Source organism: Alligator sinensis, unplaced genomic scaffold, assembly GCF_000455745.1.
Source record: "Alligator sinensis unplaced genomic scaffold, ASM45574v1 scaffold579_1, whole genome shotgun sequence".
In the NCBI taxonomy this organism is placed as follows: domain Eukaryota; kingdom Metazoa; phylum Chordata; order Crocodylia; family Alligatoridae; genus Alligator; species Alligator sinensis.
Genome location: NW_005842023.1, coordinates 790,542 through 810,567, shown reverse-complemented (window position 1 = coordinate 810,567; position 20,026 = coordinate 790,542). Strand labels below are relative to the sequence as shown.

Sequence of the window (20,026 nt, the reverse complement as noted above, 5' to 3'; positions counted from 1 at the left end):
CTTTTCTTGTTATTGTTTTAGTTGTGTGAACTCACATTGGGGCTCCATGCAAGCTAACATACTCGTATGTGTGCATGCACACACGTGTATTTCTAGTGTTGATCTCAAAACATGAAGCCATTTGACAGGAAATTCAAAAGCAAAAAAGAGCAAAACAGTAGAGAAGCTTGCAATGAAATGTGATTTCAGGCCTCTTCTTGGTTTCCTACAGCTTTATCTCCTCTTAGTACCCTAAATTTGAACAAGACTACTACTGTAAGATGCTGCTTCACCAGGATCTTAATATGGCACGAAATATAGTAGGAAATCTATTGTCCATTTTCTATAAATGCCACTTTATTGAGAAATGATTGCCTCCCCTCTTCGTCTAGTCAGATGGGGGAAAATTAGTTGTTAGCATTGACAACCTTTCTGCTTTTGTCTCTACCCATCCCCCCCATCCTGTATTAGGATCATTCCCTTTGGAGTACTCTTTGTAAAGAACTTAAAAGGCTTTCTGCTGAGGAAAACTGATTGGTGAATCTCCTACCACCTAAAGCTGAGCTGGATGCTGCCAGCTGGTTGACATAAAACTTTTGTCCATGAAAAAGGTAGAAGAGGAACAACTTTGAATTTGGATCAGTTTTCAGTTTCCCTGTTAAAAACAGGGTACAAGGAGGTGGAAGGGAAGAGGAGAAATATTAAGGGGGGGGGGGGGGAGACAAAAAGCCCCGAAACCACAGAAAAATCCAAGCAAGGAGGGAAAGGCCAAAGATGTTACAAGGTAGAAGTGTTGAAGAAAGTGATAGAAAAAAGAAAATGAAACAGAAAATAGCAGAGAAGAGGAAATGCACACGGAAGGGAGGATGGGGAAGCAGCATTTCAAAATCTTTTCCACTTTCCATGATTAACATGCTGGAGTACCACAGGCATCTGGGAGTAAGCCAGGCCTTGTTGGAAAACAGAGCAAGCTGGCACCATTGCAAGATGCGCTGCATTAGTGCAAGCTCTTGGCACAAGGAATCTATACCAATGCAACAACAGACTATGGATCAGTGTAATTCAGGTTCCCACAGAGGGAAAAGTGGGTTGCCTGCAGGCTTGCCAGAGCCAATTTCAGGTGTTTTTCAGGGCAGACTCTCCCACACCTCTGATTGGCTGAGAAAGCCCGCCATGGGGCTGATTACCATTGAACAGCAGCACACAGGTTGTTCTTCAGCTGTTTTAAGGAAGTAAAGCTCACCACTTATTAAACACATTTTAGGTAAAGCTCACCACTTACAAATCTTATTGAAACCATACTAAATAAACTTTAATAAACAACAGCAAAGCAAAGCAGGGCTTAGGAGAGCTGTGCCAGGTGGAGTGAAGCCCCTGTGGCGAGGGCACCATGCACTCCACACCTGGCTGTGAGGGCAGGTACCCGGGCATGCCTATGCCTGCAGCCCCTACGGCAGGAGGTGCTTACCTGCTTCACTCTGGGCAGGGCTTTTTAATTCTCTGCCAAAGCATGGAATCAAACAACCTGATTGGCTGAGCTCTGGCAGGGGTTTAGGCTGTACTAGGCTGCCCCTGGAAATACGTGGGGCTTCCACAATGTTTCCAGGGCTCTGCTGTCTGTCTTTTCTGCACTTCAGCTAAGTTCCCCCCACCTTCTCACCCCCTGCCCACCCTCCCTCCCTCTCTCCTGCTGTTTCAGGCCATTTCTAGTCAAATCACAGTTTTCCAGCGCTTAGGGGGAAATGCTAAATTTTAGGCTGTCCCATGCAATCCACTGAAGCCCAAACTACAATGGTCCTTAACTATAGTATCAGTTCAAAGCCACAGCTAGGCTGTTAAAGTGACGAAGGGAGAAAATAAATCCTTTCCCCACATCCACCCCAACAACAACACACATACATTTCACACTAACCCAGCTAGTCCTTCACTTTTAACTAAGGTGAAGGGGTTGGTTTGTTTTCATTACTGGTACATTTAAGCCCTCATTAGAGCTATATGCAGGAAGCGTCTGATACTAAAGAGAACGAGAACAAACACAACGCCTCCTGTATCCTTGAGGCCTGAAACAGGAGCCTTTTTTGTAGTGGGTGCCAAAAGTCTGTACTTGATAGGGCCCTAACTGCTTTCAGGTATGTGTTGCTCATATCAGGCACATATCCTAGATTCCTGGCTCTGTCCTGACACCACAGTTTAATCATTGATCATCACAGGCCTCACAGACCTGCGCTCTTGGATAAAGCTGCTCTGTTTTGCTCCCTTTCGAACAGTCCCTACTTTAAGGCTCCAGTTGTTTAGGACTTGACACTATAATGCCCTCGTGCATAATGTAGGGGGAATAAGGAACAGAGATGGAAGCAGTTCTGACCCAGATATAGAGAAGGAGTAACCAGCACTCTTGCAACAAAGGAGGGACATGAACAGAACAGGGAGAAATATGGGGGAGCTGACATGAAGGGCCACACAACTTTTCACTGTTTAACAGATTGCTTTGGGTCCAGTGTGGGTACTTCAGCTACACTGCAGGACAGTTGGCATCTTTTCTTTTATTATAATTAAATGCTAGTTTAATATTCTCTTTCTCCTTGCACATACACACATGGTGCATACTTAATTATTAATTACTCTCAAATTGAGGGGGAAGAGCACATAGTTTGGCAACATGTACATGCCTTTCAGAAGAGGAATTCCACCTAATCAAATGAGGGGTATGTACAAATCTACCACCACTGTCCTGTGACATCACTTATGGTATAGTAGTTCCTAACCTTGACTTCTTTCCATGGTATCCCTCCCATTTTCAGTGCAAGTTACCATCCTATACCCAAGAGCAGAATTTGGGCAGCAGCAAGTCCATGAAGATTTTTTCTGATTTAGGATAAAAGGTTAGATTTTCAACTCCTGTTAATGCCAGCAAAGGATCTTACGACCAAACAAGCTTTCCTTAGGAATTGGATCAGATCCTGACAACTAAGTATTTACAAAAAGAAAAATGTACTATTTGCACATAAGTATGTTTTGATGGCTTATTTAATCTATTGTGCAAGTTAATCTAACTTTGTAATGATCAATAAAATGCTACTGGATAAAGTTTTTGAGAGGATGGTACTGGGACTGAATGCGCACAGTTTGGAGACTGAACCAATATTCTAAAGCACAGCCAATACAACTGGTGGAGGGTAGGGAATAAAATAAAATAATAGACTGGGAGAAAGGTAATGTGATAACCAAACACATGCTGAAAGTCTAGTGTAGACCAGGCAATGGAGATTTCAATACAGACTAGAGCTGGTTGAATTAAAAACTAGCAAGGAGTACCACTCATTGAGAGCTGTGTAAATGGCTTACCACATACCCACATTAATCAACATATGCTGACGTAACTTTAAATCCTGTGTTGACTGCGCCATGAATTGCAACATGCCACATACTCAAACTTAGTGTCATAAAATGGCATGCTTCCATGTGCCACATATAATGTGGAGCTCTTTGTGTTTGGTTTATATGTCACCTTAAATTAAACGTGGCACGCATCTCCAGATCTAGGGCTGTCAGCATCAGCCCTGGGACAGCACTGGGTCTGGACAATCAGGTGGGTGTCAGCCCTGGCCAGTGCAGTCCCAATTCTAGACTTGCTGCTTTCCCGAGTCTGATGCCAACAATCAGCTGTCAATAACCACCAGGGCAGCCCTGTGACCCAGTGAGGATCTAGAAAAAGTATGACTGAAATCCAAGGAATGTTATGTGCCATCCCAGAAAGTCAGGCATCTGGCTACGCACATCTGACAAGGCTGGATGCCCGATTTCTGAGATGGGACAATTTCCTCAGATCCCAACTGCACCATTATATTGACATCTGCCAGGGGACCTATTCTCAGAGAAGGCCAGAGAAAGAATGATGGGGACAGGCAAGAAGCCCAGTACAAGTTTGAGGGGAAAATCTACTTTAGGAACTCAGCTCTCCAGAGGCCAAGGCTGAGACACAGTGGCAACCATCCTTCTAGCGCAGGGGTTGTCAACTGGGGGTACACATAGGTCCCAGGGGGTACGTGGGAGAAAATGGGAATGAAGCACCACCACTCAGTGCTGCTGCCTCACAGGAGCAGGGCTGGGGTGGGGCAAGAGCAGGGTCGCACAGATGCTGCACTGCTGCCACTCCGCCACTCACCATGCCCCTGCTCCACATCCAACTGCTTGCCACCTCCCCTCCCCCCACTGCAGTACACTTACTAAAAAGGGGGCCGCCAGGGGTACACTTATTAAAAAAGGTTGAAAACTCCTGTTCTAGTGAAAACTTACCTTTTTTCTCATTTTTTTTAGCCTGGTGAGAAGAATAGGTAGCATAAGTTTCAACGCAAAGCAGAACTCTTCTTTTTCCTCCAAACCCTGCTCTACTATTTGGAAGACAAGGAGGAACTGCATTTTTTGAAGCTATATTTCAGATGTGTATATGCACTAGGGATAGGGGTGAGGGTGGGGCTTTTATAACTTCAAAAGAAAGAGTTCTACAGTGTCTAAAAAACAAATAAGTGGGCCTTCCAGATATCCCACTCCTCTGAAGCCCGGGAACACAGGACCGAAAGGGGCCACTGGGATCAGAGTCTAGGTCCTTGAGTTCACAGGTGACAATCTGACCAAAGGATTCGTAACATTATCCACTCCAACACCATTTGCACATCACAACCACATAACAGCTCATTTAGAAAAGAAGTAAAAATCCCTATAATGAGTCACAGGTAAAGATCAGGAGACACAAGGTCACTGCCTTGGTTACTGCAGTGGAAAGATATCTGTTAGGTTAAGTTATGTTCAGATGATCCTAAGAAGATTGTGAGCCATTGATCAGGGAATTGCTAAAAAACTCACAGTCCTTGCCAATCTAACCATGGGGAAGAAATCTTTCTGAAACCAAATCTAATGATTAGTTGGATGTTGAGCCTCTCTAGCCAGGTGCATGAGAAGTTTTTAAGTACTGACAGGAACACAAGCATATTCCAGCTAAACTCTTGCCTCTAGCCAAGGTTGACATTCAGTGCTTCAGAGGAAGGTAAAAAACAAGCACGCAAAAAACCCAGGGGCCAAATACCACATTTCTTCTGGCCACTACAGATGACCAGCAGGTCTGGAACATGACAGTACCATACACCTCCTCAGAGCGCATGCACATTTTTATCCCCAAGTAATAGGACAGAAATACTTACTACCAGTAAAGCAGCATCAGCAAGAAAGGGCAGATGATGACAGCTTGGAGAACCTGCCAGTCCCTGCAGAGGGCAGCCAGACCTGGCATGAGGAACTGCCCAGCCATTGCAATGAAGCTTGCCACCATGGTGATCATGAACCGGTGCCCAGGAGGACAGAGCTCTATCCCTGAAACAACAACACAGAGGCAAATTTTAAAAGGTCAATACAAGGGGAGAAAAGAAATCAATAGTGACAGAAGTTCTCATTAATAGTTTACTGCAGGCCTAGGGTTAATGCACTCCCATAAATCACAATTTATTCCATTTTATTTAAAAAGAGAATATAATATTCCTTTTATAAATTATTTCACTCAGTCCTACGCCAAAAGCAAGTATTGTATTGGAGAATTATTTTTGGCAAGTACAAGACTGCAAGAGGCCCAAAGACTTAGGATCCAGGCCTGCAAGAACACCATGCAGAGATACTGAATACCTTCGATGTCCAGGACTCCCACAGAAGTTGAGAATGCTCGGCATGTCACAGGAACTAACTCGCTGAACAATTTGAAAAGCTACTTGCCCACAAATTCACCATGCTGCTGTTCAAATCTTGTTTCAAACTAAATGTTTCTGAACTGCTTCTGATAGCTAATCTTGCTCAACTTTCAGGCAGCTTCCCATCTGTCTTATCCTGTCCTCGACCCTTCCCTTTCCTCTTCACTGAAGTCTGCTCTCATCTCAGTCATTCCCACCACCAGACACCTTAGCCACCTTATATGAAGTGAATTAAACTTCTTAAAATTCTGGGTTTGAGCTACATACTTAGAAGTGAAGACGCATCTCCCAAAACCCAATTTTTAAAATAATCCTAAGTGTGGCAGGAAAACTGGAATATACCATAAAGTTGTACTTGATGTTGATGATTCGCCACCCCAACAAGAACTAGTAGTGCTATATTCCACATTTCCCATTTTCCTACACTTACTCCCATGGATTAATCTTTCTGCATAATAATCCTCCCAAATATACTAATTGTACAGAATTTATCTGCAAGTGGGAAGAGAGATCTAGACTAGTAAGCACGCATTTCAGCATGATACACTGTTCTTTGTGACTGCTGGAACTCCTCTCCCACAGTTTTACTGCTAAAATTATTATTAAATAATTAAGATGCCATATAATGGAAGGGGGAAGTGATCAACTACTCCTTTAGCATGACTCACTACACAGTTTTGCTTTGCTAACTATTTACTAATGCAACATGTTTTTAAATGGTTAACCAGAGACTAGCTTCTAGGTGGGATGGGGATTAAATACAGTATAATGTTAGATATTTTGACAGCTGGCACAGTTTTACTGGAACCTCACCAGCCAATATCAGGGACAAAATGCATCTATAGTGTATCTATAGTCAACATTTTCCACCACAAGCACCACAGTTCAGCTTCAAAAAGGGAAAAATGCTAAAACATACTTGCTGTGGCAACAAAAAGACTTTTACACTTTAATTAGAAAAATAAAATAAACAAAGTTCCCATTCCATTCATATGGCATTATTCCTAATAATAAAACATGCAGAATTTAATAGATTCCATTGTTTTGGTGCAAAGATGTCAGGTGTAGTTTGTTTCCATACTCAACAAGGAGAAAGTAGCTTTGTTTTGTTTCCTTAAACTTAAAATCATAATCATTTGCACTTCAGTACTCCATTCTTAAAAACAAGGAGTAATTTTATTACTGTAAACACAAAGTTTGCACTAGACATCCAAATTCAGTATTTTAGTTCCTTATCTTGGATTAATATGAACTATGAAAATTCACTGAAACAAGAACAACTTTTATATGAAGTCAAAAAGATGCATCAAATAGTAAAATTGAGTCACAGATGCATAATAGATGTAGTATCTGTAGCAATTATTAATCTCACAAAAAACCCCAAAGAACTCAAGAGAAGTAAGCAGATGCAAAACAAATGCTGGAACATGATATGTATAATCAAGTTATGCCCAATTCTTAAGAGAAGATGAAAAATCTCTGTGGTTACTGGATGAGCTTCAGTCTCATGTAACATTACCAGAAATTCAATAACGATTAAATATGACATTACTGATGCACATAAACTAGACCACTAGATCAATCTATGACTTCCAAATATCTCTGAAATCAATCTTAAAAGACTCAAAGTGCTGCACAGAAGTTTTCAGCAGACCCATGGCTGGCCGCCATTCTTGATCTTATCAACAAAGCAACTCCAACTTTGCTGTGCTAATAGTGAGCATCCCCATATCTCATCCTAAGGTTCTGATCCTATGTTGTGATGCATACTGGCAGCCCTTCCAACCAAAATAAAACTCCATGGGTTCACAGGCTCAAAGTGGGCTCAGGTATATCTAATGCAGGATCAAGAGCAGATTCATCCCATGCTCAGTAAATTTATCCTGGAACCAGTCATTCTCCCAGACAGCCAAGAATTGCCCAAACCAATTCTTTTGACTAAGTAGCACTGTAGAGTCTCTTGACATATATGCAAATTAAACAATGACTAATTATTTAAAAAAAACAACCCCCAAAACATTTTTTCTGTTCCATACATACTAAATGATCCCAGAATGATGATTAATTAGATTTTATCAGCTGGACTGAGTGACAGCCCTTGAAGATGTTTCAATTACTGTAGATTATTAACCTCAATATTTGCTGAATACCGAAGTATTCCCTATGGTAAGGTGCAGGGTCCATACAGGAATGCTGCAGGTCCTTAAATAGCTCTGTGGATCAGCAATTTGGCTACACTGTATCCAAAAATCAATATGTATACCACGAGTGGAACTGATTTTTACAATAAGCACATACACATTCCAGCATAATTTCACAAGAAATATTTCGCTTCTATGTCTGCTACATGCTTTTGAACTGCAAGTGACAATTAAAAACAATGAATAGGGAGTTGCAGAACACACTGAGAAACCATGTTGGAAATGCTGTTAAAAAAAATAAAGCCAAGAAAGGATTACTACTGCATTAAGAGCTGTTCCAAATGATAAAGAGCTGAAACTCAAGTCTTTCAATTTAATAGTTTCCAACATACTAATTTATGGATTTCAGGAACGGCATTTCAATATCTTTCCCTTGCTTTCATTTATTTAATCTCCTCAAACCACTTCCCCAAGTACATTTCATACATCAACCTCCTTGTTATACTCAGTACAGTTGTAGCATTTTTTAGTCTGACCTTTCTCCTCCTCTTACCAGAGAGTCATGTAGATCAGTTGAGACAACTGAAGTTTGTAGGTAAGTTTGAGAACAGAGCCTTCTTCCCTCTGACATCATTGTCATCTTGCTTTGACAAGAGCCAAAGCTTGGACATTTCAGGGCTGTATTTTTTTTAATCCAAAATGCTAATTTTGTAAGTCCCTAAGTTTCAGTGAAGTCGCACACAAACCTTGAACCAGGTCCTTAAGGAACTAGTAGGTTTTACAGGTTTTCCTCAGACTCTTCCAAAGGTGCGGCTTACACAAGAGGGTTAGACAATACTTTCTCCCCTGAGGTGGATCAGGAATTCTTCATTATTAAACAGATAAAGGTTCAATTATAGGTGCATTTTGGATTCCTGGAACTAGGAATCACATTAGTTCTGCCTTTATGAATAAAATATCTGAAGGCTATTGTTGTAGGTTGCTTTATTGTACTATAAGTAATTCGGGATTTTCTAAAACGCTGTTAATGATTTGGTCCTTGTTGCATATTACAACAAGGTCTGTGATAAGACAAAAGTTGTGTTAACAAAACTGCATGAGAGAAAACTAAATATCCGAGTTCCAACCAAAGCATACTTTTGTATGAAGAAGTCAGTGATGTGTTTTGTTAGTCCTTGCAAGTCATATTCAGACTCTGAAGTACTGAGCAGGATTTTGGAAGGATGGAATTACTTCTCTTATTCAGGACAGTGAAACTCACAATCCTTTACATTTCCTGTGCGCTTTTCTTGCCATGGTTTCATTTAATCTCACAGCACTCTATGTGCTAAGCAAACAGCCTTTAGGAAATGGAAAGCAAGCTAGATTAAGTTGGAGCAATTTAAAATCACAGGCTCAAGAAAAATGAATTACTGATTTTAAATTGTGATTCAGTTTTAATCACAATTTAAAATCAGTAAAAAGAATGTTAATGTTTAGTTTTTTTTTTAAACTAGGTAGGTTGCGTGTCAAGTTCTAATGAACAGAATTCAGAACTAGATTATAAATACCCAAACATGACATTTTAAAATAAGTTACTAGTTAAATAAATCTACCTTAAAAGTGCAGGATATATAAGAAGAAAGTAGTATTCTCTCTAGTGAGCAAACTGATTGTTCCTCGTGGCTCTGTCCTTCAAGATTTCAGAACTAGCAGCTCTCATCTTCCAATATCTAGCATTTATTCATAAATTGGAAGAAAAGAAACACTTCATTCATAGTTGAGAAACTAGTAGGGAAGCAGTTTGTGAACTGACCTAAATGATTAAAATGAAATAAAGAAAATATTCTCCTTCCACCAGCAGAAGAAGCTCTAGCTGTCAGAAGCTGCTTTAACTAGAGGTATAACAAAGAAATTGGGTTCCTGGGGCAGCAGGACACATGGGGGCAGCAGCCACTCCTGGCTACCACTGTGTGGCTGCAGTGGCAGCTGATATTCTTCTGCATTCCTCCCTCCCACCCCCAAGCAGGCTTTGAGGAGAGCTGCCCCAGTTGCTCCACTGTAATTACACTACTGGCTTTTAACACTTCAACATATTGATCCCAGACATTTAGCTAGTGATTAATTTCATAATTTGACGCTAAAACTTCAATAAACATGTACTGCTGAATCCTTTTCTTATTTAAGTCCTGCGAATAGATTTTAATCAGTTTAGGCCTTAGCATAGGACCAGTCATCACTTTAAATTTACATTTTAAAGTTTTAAATTACATAAATTTTACTTTCCAAAATCAAATCTTTAAAATAAAACATTCCATTTAAAAAAAAGGTCACAGAAGTTCATTCATCCTGGCTGAACAAGATCCACATTATACAGTTATGGAGGCTATCTTAAAAACTGCAAAAAAAGGCAAGTGCATTGCCACTACCACAGTCTAAAGAGAAAGAAGTCACAATTGCTGGGTGGTTTTACGAACAATCCACTGCACTACAAAAAGTAATACCTAAAAATCATTAGTAAAGTCAATGTATAATGATTATATAGTGAAGAGCTGTCCAGCTTCTAAAGCGGGGAGGGACCACGTGCCCCATGGGCTGCATCACTGTGGGCTGTTTGGGCTGCACCATAGTGCGAGCCAAGGGCATCCTGGACCATATACCACATGGGTGCCCCACTTTTGCTGCACCACATGCGTGGGTGCCCAAGCCTTCCCCCTCAGCTCCCCAGTTGCAGGTTCCCATGCTCTACCACAACATATGGGCATCCTGAACTGCAGGTTCCCTGGCTCTGCTGGTTGTGCTGCATCCCACTCTTGGGGTGGGAGCAGAAACTGGAAGCTGGAGGAGGGAGGGGAAGCCCAAAACTGGCTGCTGCTTGAAAAGTAAAGCAAGATGTGCATTTGGAGTATATCAATAGGTAATCAGGAGCTTGTGAATTTTTGCATATAATGTTTCAAGGTTCTGTAGTGAGCCACTAGCTTTGAAAGGTTCCATTTTTATAGGGTTTTTTGCAAGCTATTTGCTAAAGAGACACTGGGGCTCTGCCTTGTCCTGTACACACAAATCATCCATCATCCTTAGCTAACTTGCTAACAAGGATAAAATTTATGGAAGTGCAAACCCAAAGAAATATTGCTAAATGACTGACAAAATATATACTATTACAATGTGAGAGAGAGAAAGACTTGAGAACATCGTGCAGTATTCTGAACAGGACGCGACGTGCCTCAGGACTGGTGCCTCAAGAACAGGGGTGGGCAAAATGCGGCCCACAGGCCAGATGCGGCCTGCCAAGCCATTCTATCCAGCCTGCGGGGCCCCTAAAAAGTGTAGAAAATTAATATTTATCTGCCCCTCGCTGCCTGTCACGCAGCCCTCGATGGCTTGCCAAAACTCAGTAAGCAGCCCTCTGCCCAAAATATTTGCCCACCCCTGTACAAGAAGGATGCCAAGTGACCACTGATACTATTCAAGCTGATGCATCATTTGTGCTAAATATGGCACAAAAGTGAGTCACCGGGGCTTGAGACTGGTGTTTGCTGGCAGTACTTTGAGATACAGAAAACTGTAAAATCATGGGCTCCATAGGCTGCAGTAGAAAGAGAGGAACCAAGGGCACCTATACACATTCAGCGAGGCTGCTCCAAGGTAACATTCACAGTAATTCAGCCTCACTACAAATCAAAACTATCCTCTCTTATAAGACGTTTGTAGGCACTGGAATTGTCAAAAAATGTCTACAAATAGAGAAGAGACGGCAATGACAGGCTGCCTGCAGCAAGGGAAATATCACGCAGATTACAAGAGGGAAATTTCTTTGAGATAATCAGGGATAGCAAAAACAACTGTTTTCTTCAACACATCTTAGGGGTTTGTAGGTTTCAAATGCCCTACAAACTCTCTAACCCAGCTAGGTCATCTCCTCTCTTTGGATAAATTAAAAGCCTGGCAGCCCAATCACATCTCCCCCCTTCTCAGTACATTTACATACTAGTTACGTATAGAGCAGTAACCACCAATACCAAACTGTTTGCTTTTGGGTATTTGCTAACAACCCAAAGGCTGACATTTGTTATCACAAGGTGTTTGCACAGGTCTGAATAGTGAATGTACTGACTGAAGTTGCAACTTGTTTATGAAGTGCTGCACAAAGAGCAGAAAAGGCTACGTGGGTTGAACAAACTTCTCTTTAAGGATCAATGTCCCTACTTTTCACCCCAAGCCAGGAAGCCATTAATCCGGTCTGGTCTTTAAGAAACATGGCTAAATTCTTTTTGGTTTTTCTTCCATGTCATCCAGGTGTCTGCCACTCCCTTCTAACCACCCTTTCAATTAAAGACATTCAAAAACGTATCAGCCCAGTTAAGCAAACAAAGAGACTCAAAATCAAGGCTCAGTTTGTACTCCTGAAGGAAGAGAAGCTGGATGAAGTCGTCAAACTCTGGGATGGGAACGGTCCATAAGCCAGATAAATGGTATGGGGCTGGTCTATCAGGCCCCTGGACCACCCCCTCACCACCATCCCCCCCATATTGAATCCAGTGTCTACTCCAGCCAGTCTGAAACCTGCATTGCGTATGGTTCAAGTCCAGGACCAGCCAGAGTGGGTGCCATGTTTAGTTTGTGTCCCAGACCAGCTGAAGTGGGCACCACATACGGCTCAAATCTTGGAGTAGGCACGCCGCACAGCTCACATTCTGGACCAGTCTGAGCAGGCGCCAAAGCAGCATGCATCCTGGGTCCTGTGTGTGCTATGTCATTCAACTATGACACCGAGGGGCAGCCCTAGGGGCCAGATAAGGGGGCTCTGTAGGCCAGATCCAGCCTATAGGCTGTGTCTTTGACACCCCTGCACTAGACATAACTTACTATCAATTTGATGGGGAAGCAGCTCAGATATTACACTGATAGACAAAGCTAAATTTCTGTGGTTCAAAACCAATTTTCATATCTTTAGCCTGGAAAAGCGCAGGCTCAGGGGTGATCTGATGGCCACCTATAAGTTTATCAGGGGTGACCACCAGTATCTGGGGGAGCGTTTGTTCACCAGAGCGCCCCTAGGGATGATGACTAGGTCGAACGGTCATAAACTACTACAAGATCGTTTCAGGCTGGACATAAGGAAGAATTTCTTTACTGTCCGAGCCCCCAAAGTCTGGAACAGCCTACCACCGGAGGTGGTTCAAGCGCCTACATTGAACACCTTCAAGAGCAAACTGGATGCTTATCTTGCTGGGATCCTATGACCCCAGCTGACTTCCTGCCCTTTGGGCAGGGGGCTGGACTTGTTGGTCTTCTGAGGTCCCTTCCAGCCCTAATGTCTATGAAATCTATGAAAAACATTTATGGTGCTTGCTGTTTCTTGCATACCTCTTCTGCCTCCCATATTTCTAAACAATGCCCAGACAGTCAGATGCCAAGTTAAACATACAAAATGATCTCTTATCTCCCTGCGAGAATGAAAGATTCCCTACTGATGACTAAATCATATCTTTCCCCCTCTTTTGGTGCATTTGAATTCTGTCTATGGAGGAACAGAACAACCAGAGAAACGTCCATCTGGAATGGTTTAGGAACAGGAAAATCTGCATCTGTGCAGACATTTGGACTAGATGACCCTTGAGGTCCTTTCTAAATTTAGGACTGTGGGATCAGAATCTGAATTGTGCTACAATGTCTAGCTGTGCTTCTTGTTTGATTAGGCTAGGGGACTGGAAGTCAGATCACCTAGCAACTAATCCTAGTTTTGTCACTGGATTATTTTATACACTGGAGCAAGAAGAGGAGGGATCAGTTGGTGGGTTTGGAGGAGCTAGTTCAAGCAGGATTAGGGCTCTATGCCTCCCTCCACCCTCTGTCTGTTTAGCCCATTTAAATTATATGCATACTGGGGCAAGCACATCACACCCAACAGTGTGATAATGATACAGTGCTACATGTTGGACGGGTTGTAAAGGGGCATGTAGCTGGATGGGTTTCTCTTGACACTACTGCAATAGAAATAATAATTAATACATTTAAGAGCTCACAAAAAAGACTAAAAATAAATTGATTTTCACATCACTTCTGCAGACTCAAGGTTTCTGGATAAATACCCAAATTTCCAGATGGTTATTAGACACAAATTTCCAAGTGCTGCAAGCCTCACTTGTGCGCTAAATTTACCTCTTCTCTCTGTCTGCACAGCTCTGATTCAGCTTGCTTGCAATGACACAGGCTGAGTCTGTATTCACTCCTGGATGAGTTAAGACAAAGAGCATTCTCTCTCGATCATCTCTGCTGTCACCAAAACAAATAAGGAAGCACCAGGTGCAATTTCTGCTTATTAATGATAAATGCAGTCTGCAGAACGAAAAGGTTATCACACACACTACAATGCACAGACAATCAGCCAAGCCATGTAAACAAAAGAGACAGAGACAGAATGAAAGAAAAGAGAAATCCAATCCTTTGTCAAATAGAGGAAGCAGTAATAGACTAAAAACTCTCAATGACTGAATAATAGACATAGGTTTACTTTTCAAAGTTCTCTAAACAGCGCAGAGGAACAGAAGTTATTCTGAAATACCTCCACATGTAATGAAGTTATCTTCCAAAGTTGTTCCCTATGCAGCACAGCTTCTTATGCATATACCTGCCTATAACTTGTATATAATTAATGGTTCTGATGCACATTAAATCATTTCTTCAGGCATTTTTGAAGTCTGGGTCAATAGGGGTTCTAGTCTAGTTGGCTCCAGACAGGTCCCTTTATTGGTGGATGACTGGAGGGTTGCAGATAACTATCCCAGCTGTTTCTACCTAATCAGGTGTCTCACACCCAAAACTGGATCCAATTCAGTATAGCCATTTTGTATGCAAGTCACAGGATAATACTAAAATGGGTGCTAGAGTATATCCCAGCCTACTCCCTTCCTAAGCCCCTCTGCCCTCTGTTGAATTTTCCCAGTGAGGCCTTTGTCACACAAAACAGGGTTGTCCAACTTCTAAAGTCAGGGGCAGCATACCCTGTGGGCTGTACCAGTGGGGACTGCATGCTGCACAGGCCACAACAGTGCAAATCACAGGACCCCTGGGCCGCTTGCCATGCAGGCACCCATCTCACCTGTACCATGTGTTTGGGGGCCGGGGGGGAGTGGCAACTGGATGGGAGCCCAGGGGCTGCAAATTAATTCCTTGCAGCCTGCATACAGCCCATGGGCCAGCATTTGGGCAGCTCTGACCTAGAAAATTGTAGCATGCTCTATACATTGCATGCATAGCGTCTCAGACTGACCTTAGATGCTGCACAAGGGGCCCGTTTGGCACATGCTGCACACGGTATGTGAAGCCAGTCTGGTGCATGATGCATGTGGGGCCAGGGCTGGGGCATGCAATGTTTGTACTGGATCAGTCCTATGAACTGGATCCAGTATGTGGGGCCAGTCTGCAGGCCTGCTCTGGCTTGTGGACCAGCCCCACGCCACTTATCCAGTCTGTAAAGCTGATGGATTTGACACCCCTACTTTACACCTTTTCCCATTTCAGGTCTCTGCCCTGCTCCACATTCATTTGTCACTATACTGATATCTTTGCTTTCCTATACACCCATGCCCCCCACCATCCTCCAATATCTGAACATTAAATTAAAAGTGGCTGCTTCTTTCCTTGCTCCCAAAGTCAACTGCCCAAATCTCACACACCTGCAGCTCAACTGCCAGCTCCACCACAATGGCTCATCCCCCTGACAGCAAAACATTACGGCACAGGCTACAAAAGGGAATAGTCAATACCCACCCATCCCTAACCCATGGAAGAGGCACCAGTGGAGCAACTGTTTCCTTTACAGCTGGCAGGCTAGTTCATTTGAAGCACATTGGATTCAGAATTGCATTGGCATTATAGTCACTACATTACAGTCACTGCGTTACAGAAAGCATAGCAACCTTGTAAGCATGTGTGCATGCACACACACAGCAAGTGCCATTTGAAAATTGCAGTTACCATTGCCTTCACTTCCACCACATTTTAATGGGGGAAAGGGGTTGGGAAGAAACAGAAAGACACATCTTCAAAAGGTATGAACAAAGCCATAGCATCTTGTTTCAGGTCTGTTAAGCATTTCCAACCAACTAATTGACATAAGCATGGCATAGGGAAGGGGGGCGGTCTTCATCTCCATCAGCAGGGCTCCAGAACCATCCTCTCCAAAGAGACAACTCATGCATCCTAAATGTCTCTAAGCAGTGATTCTACACTTGCATGGCAGAACCCACTTCCAAATTTCTGTCTCATCCAAATGAACAAGTGAATAAACATCAGGCTTTTGATTCCAGTCTTTTCCCAGTGGGACTGCATATTACTGGCAGCAATCAGACAAGGGGAGCCTTGAACTGTTCTGCTATTCGGCTTATCAACAAGAAAGATAAGCACGGAAGAGACCTCGAAATGGATAGCCTTTATGTGTACTTTTCTGAAGCACTCCCTAGATTGAAATCAAGTATTCTGTCTCTGTTCCAGAGATTATCCTGTGGCCTGAATAAGAGTTTCCTGACTACAGGACTGTGCATTACAGTGGTTCTCAACCTTTTTAGACTCAAGGCACCCCTTAGAAAATGCCAACACTTAATTTTTACTTAGGTTTGGCTAAAAACTCAGGAAGACTATAGCAGGCCAGAATGGTTTTGACACTATGGAATCCTATTTGAAATCTCTGAGTTTATTTAATGAATCATGTATAGGTATCTATGCATCTAACAGTGCTAATATTGTGTGGCATCCTTAAAGAAGGGAGACAGCTATATCAGTCTGAAGTCAAAGGCAAGGAAGATGTGCACCTTTATAGGCTAACTAAATATGATTATATATAAAACACAAGCTTTTGTGGGCTAAAACTTACTTCATCAGATGCCAACCCTTAAAAGGGTCTCATAGCACCCTAAGGTACTACAGGATGCTATAGTATACAAATATAGTATAATAGTCAAGAATCACCAGTGTATAAGACAAGAACAACCCAAGAAGGGCCTTGTTCTTGTCAATGTTGATTTAACAGCAAACAGAAAAAAATTATTTTGTTCACGTTTTACAGATTTTTGAATTTTTGCAATTATTTCTAACACTTTACCTTCAAATGCCTTATAACTCCACGTATAATTATTAAGAAAAATGTGCGTGTCACACTAATGCCCAACAACCACTGCAAAAGGAGAGAAATCACCAGCCTGTCAGCTTCAGGAAGAGGTCATGCTAATGTGCAACACAGCCTGAGTGCACATCCAGCGCAGTCAGGCTATCTCAGCAATTTAAAAGAAAGCATTTAGTAAACATGATTGTAAAAGGCTGTCACACATTTGGCCCCTGGAGCATACTTATTTTAAAGATTCATGTCATGCACTCTGGATAGACTTGTCCTAAAAGCTATGAAAATTGAACTTGAGAAATGTAGACATAGCCAGCTATTAGGTCGGTTGCTACCATCAGCGTGCATTCAGTGTTCACACTGCCACTCATAAATTACTTTTCACATTAACGGGTACACTTCTGCCTTTAAGAACATCCCACTAGAATTACTAAACAGTTATGTACTGAAGAATTTGTAGGTAAATTACAAAAAAACCAAAAAGGGACTAGGCTGCAAAATAAAGGTTGTAGTTTTATGACAAAAGACAGAGGGGAAAACAGTCATTTGCTTCTGCCTCCCCATAACCATTTCATGTCAAAATTTAAGGCTGGGTAATAGTAAAATGAGACAATGTAACTTTGCTAAAAAAGCTGATTAGAAAATACCAGTCAATAGGAGTTTGACAAAAAGCTGACAAGTACAGATGATATTTTCTACCTTTCTATTTTTCAGCAACCTCTTATTTGCTGGTTAATGCATCTGTGGAAACACACAAGAAAACACTGTTTCTCTGGAGAGAAATTCAATGCAAAGAAGCACTTTCTGACTGACTGATATTTCCAGACAATATCCACACCCAGAGAACAAAAGGTTTGTTATAATTAGCATTACAGGCTTTTAACATTTGAAATGAAATTAAAACTTCTCTTAATTATAGATCTCTAAGTTTTATTCCTATTATTTAGCTCAGTGGTTGCTAACCTTTTTTGTACCACAGCTCAATTGTAAGCATCAACGGCTAGTCCTGACCCAGGAAATTGTTTTAGTAGAAAACAGCCCTTTGGCCCTGGCAGTGCCCTTCACTTCCAACCTACAGCCCCCGCATCCCTGTTGGTACTCCTCACTCCTGACACACTGTCCCTTGCCCCAAGACTCCAGCCCTGCAGCGTGGGGTCAGGGGGTGGATGCATGGGGGGGAGGGGGGGGGGCACATGCTTTCCCAGATTTGTGCAGCGAAGGCGGGAACGGGGCTGGCGCCTTCCAGCCATGCCAGCCATGCTGCAAGCAGTAGGAGGAGTAATGGATGGAGGGTGGATGGAGGGGCTGTGCTGTCCTCACCTTCTCCTGCCACCAGCCACTCACGCACTGGGCCATGCATGTACCCTACCGCCATGGCCCAGCCGCTGTTCCCCTCAGGCCATGGCTCTACCCCAGAGAGGAAGTGAGGTGGTGGGCAGTTTACCTGTGTGCTCCCCCTCCCCACCCCCAGCACGTCATTTATGACCTCGCTCCCTCCCCCACTCCCCCCATAGACTTACCTGCAGGGAGCTGCAGGGGCTACTGTCCACACTGCCTGGTTGCCACGTGCATGTGTGCATGCGCACATGCACGTGGCACCCCCTCCCTGACTGCCCGCCTCCCAATCCCTGCAGCCCCTGCATAGACTGGAACTCTGCCAGCCTGCAAGAAGAAACCCACAGTTTCCCACATTTTTGTCCTTTAAAGAAGAATCCATTTTTAAAGTTTGTTGATCCATTTTTTAGTTTGTTCATGACCCTTCCATATATTCTTGCAACCTACTTTTGGGTTGTGACCCATGGGTTGAGAAATGTTGATTTAGATAATAAGCCCCATAGAGCAGGAGCTATCTACTACTCTGAATTTTTCAAGTGCTCAGCAACATGGAGTCTGTGCTGGGTCTCAGGACTGCTGGAATGACTATAACATTTTTAGGAAGCCAGACTTACTATAAAGAAAAAAAAAAAGTTATATAGAAACGTTGTTAGGCTATTTTACTCAAGGCTTTCTTTCTGTGTAAATAAGGTCAAATTTCCAGCTAAACATGGAATATTCTATTTTGATGATGCCCAAGTTTGACGATAGCTTTTAATTTTTTTTTTTTATCTCTAAAAGGTAAAAAATGTAGTTTTCTGGAACATCTAGAAAACAAAAACTTTCCCAAAGATGCAGTGCAATTTTTCTTCATACTTTTCTGCAAAACAATATCCAGCATTTTCATCCATACCGAATGTAGATCTTAACTGTGCAAATGGATCCATGCTGACAGACTCTTACACCTGTGTTGACAACAAGGATCCAACTGGCAGATTCACAGAGTCTGAAGGGACCTCAGTGGGCCATCTAGTCCGACCCCCTACCCCTGGCAGGCAAGAAAAGAAACACCAACCCTGGGGTCATGTGAACCCAGCCGGGTGCCTGTCCAGTTTCTTCTTGAAGACCCCCAAGGATGAGGCGAGTACCACCTCCCTTGGGAGCCCATTCCAGATTCTGGCAACCCTGACCATGAAGAACTTTTTCCTAATGTCCAGCCTGAATCGTCTCTCTAGTAGCTTATGGCCATTGTTCCTCATCATTCCAGGGGGTGCCCTGGTGAACAGATTGTCGCCTACTTCATGTTGCTCTCCCCTTATTAATTTGTACGCCACCACAAGGTCCCCTCTCAACCTTCTCTTTGAGATGCTGAAGAGGTTAAGGTCCCTCAGCCTTTCCTTGTAGGGCCTTCCCTGCAGGCCTCTAATCAGGTGAATGGCTCTTCTTTCGACCCTCTCCAGGTTGTCTGCATCCTGGAGATCAAGGGTTATAAAATTAGAACTTTGGAAGGAGGTAACTGATTCAGTTAGCCGGTCTTTCTGACTTACTGCACTTATGCCTGCAATGGTGATTTGGAACCCAAACAATGAAATTAGATTGGTTTCCATTAGGAAACAACGAGGCAAAAATCAGTATTTTCTGGCCAGGAAACACCCAGAGCTATGTTAGAAGTTGAGGTTTCATAAACATTTTTTAGGAGCTGGATGAGGAAGCTGGAAACCAATGTACCATGTTCTAGCCATTGCTATGACTGATCT

The 20,026-nt window shown here is 42.7% G+C and overlaps 1 protein-coding gene across 4 annotated transcripts in view; it reads right to left on the bottom strand.

The window, feature by feature from the left end:
* SLC22A23 (solute carrier family 22 member 23) overlaps nucleotides 1–20,026 on the bottom strand; it is a 190,660-nt gene that overhangs the window by 53,974 nt on the left and 116,660 nt on the right. For all 4 annotated transcript variants that reach the window (XM_006022193.3, XM_025202391.1, XM_025202389.1 and 1 more), the window contains exon 4: nucleotides 5,178–5,346. In XM_006022193.3, the coding sequence (XP_006022255.1) occupies nucleotides 5,178–5,346 (169 nt within the window). The remainder of the gene's footprint in view (nucleotides 1–5,177; nucleotides 5,347–20,026) is intronic.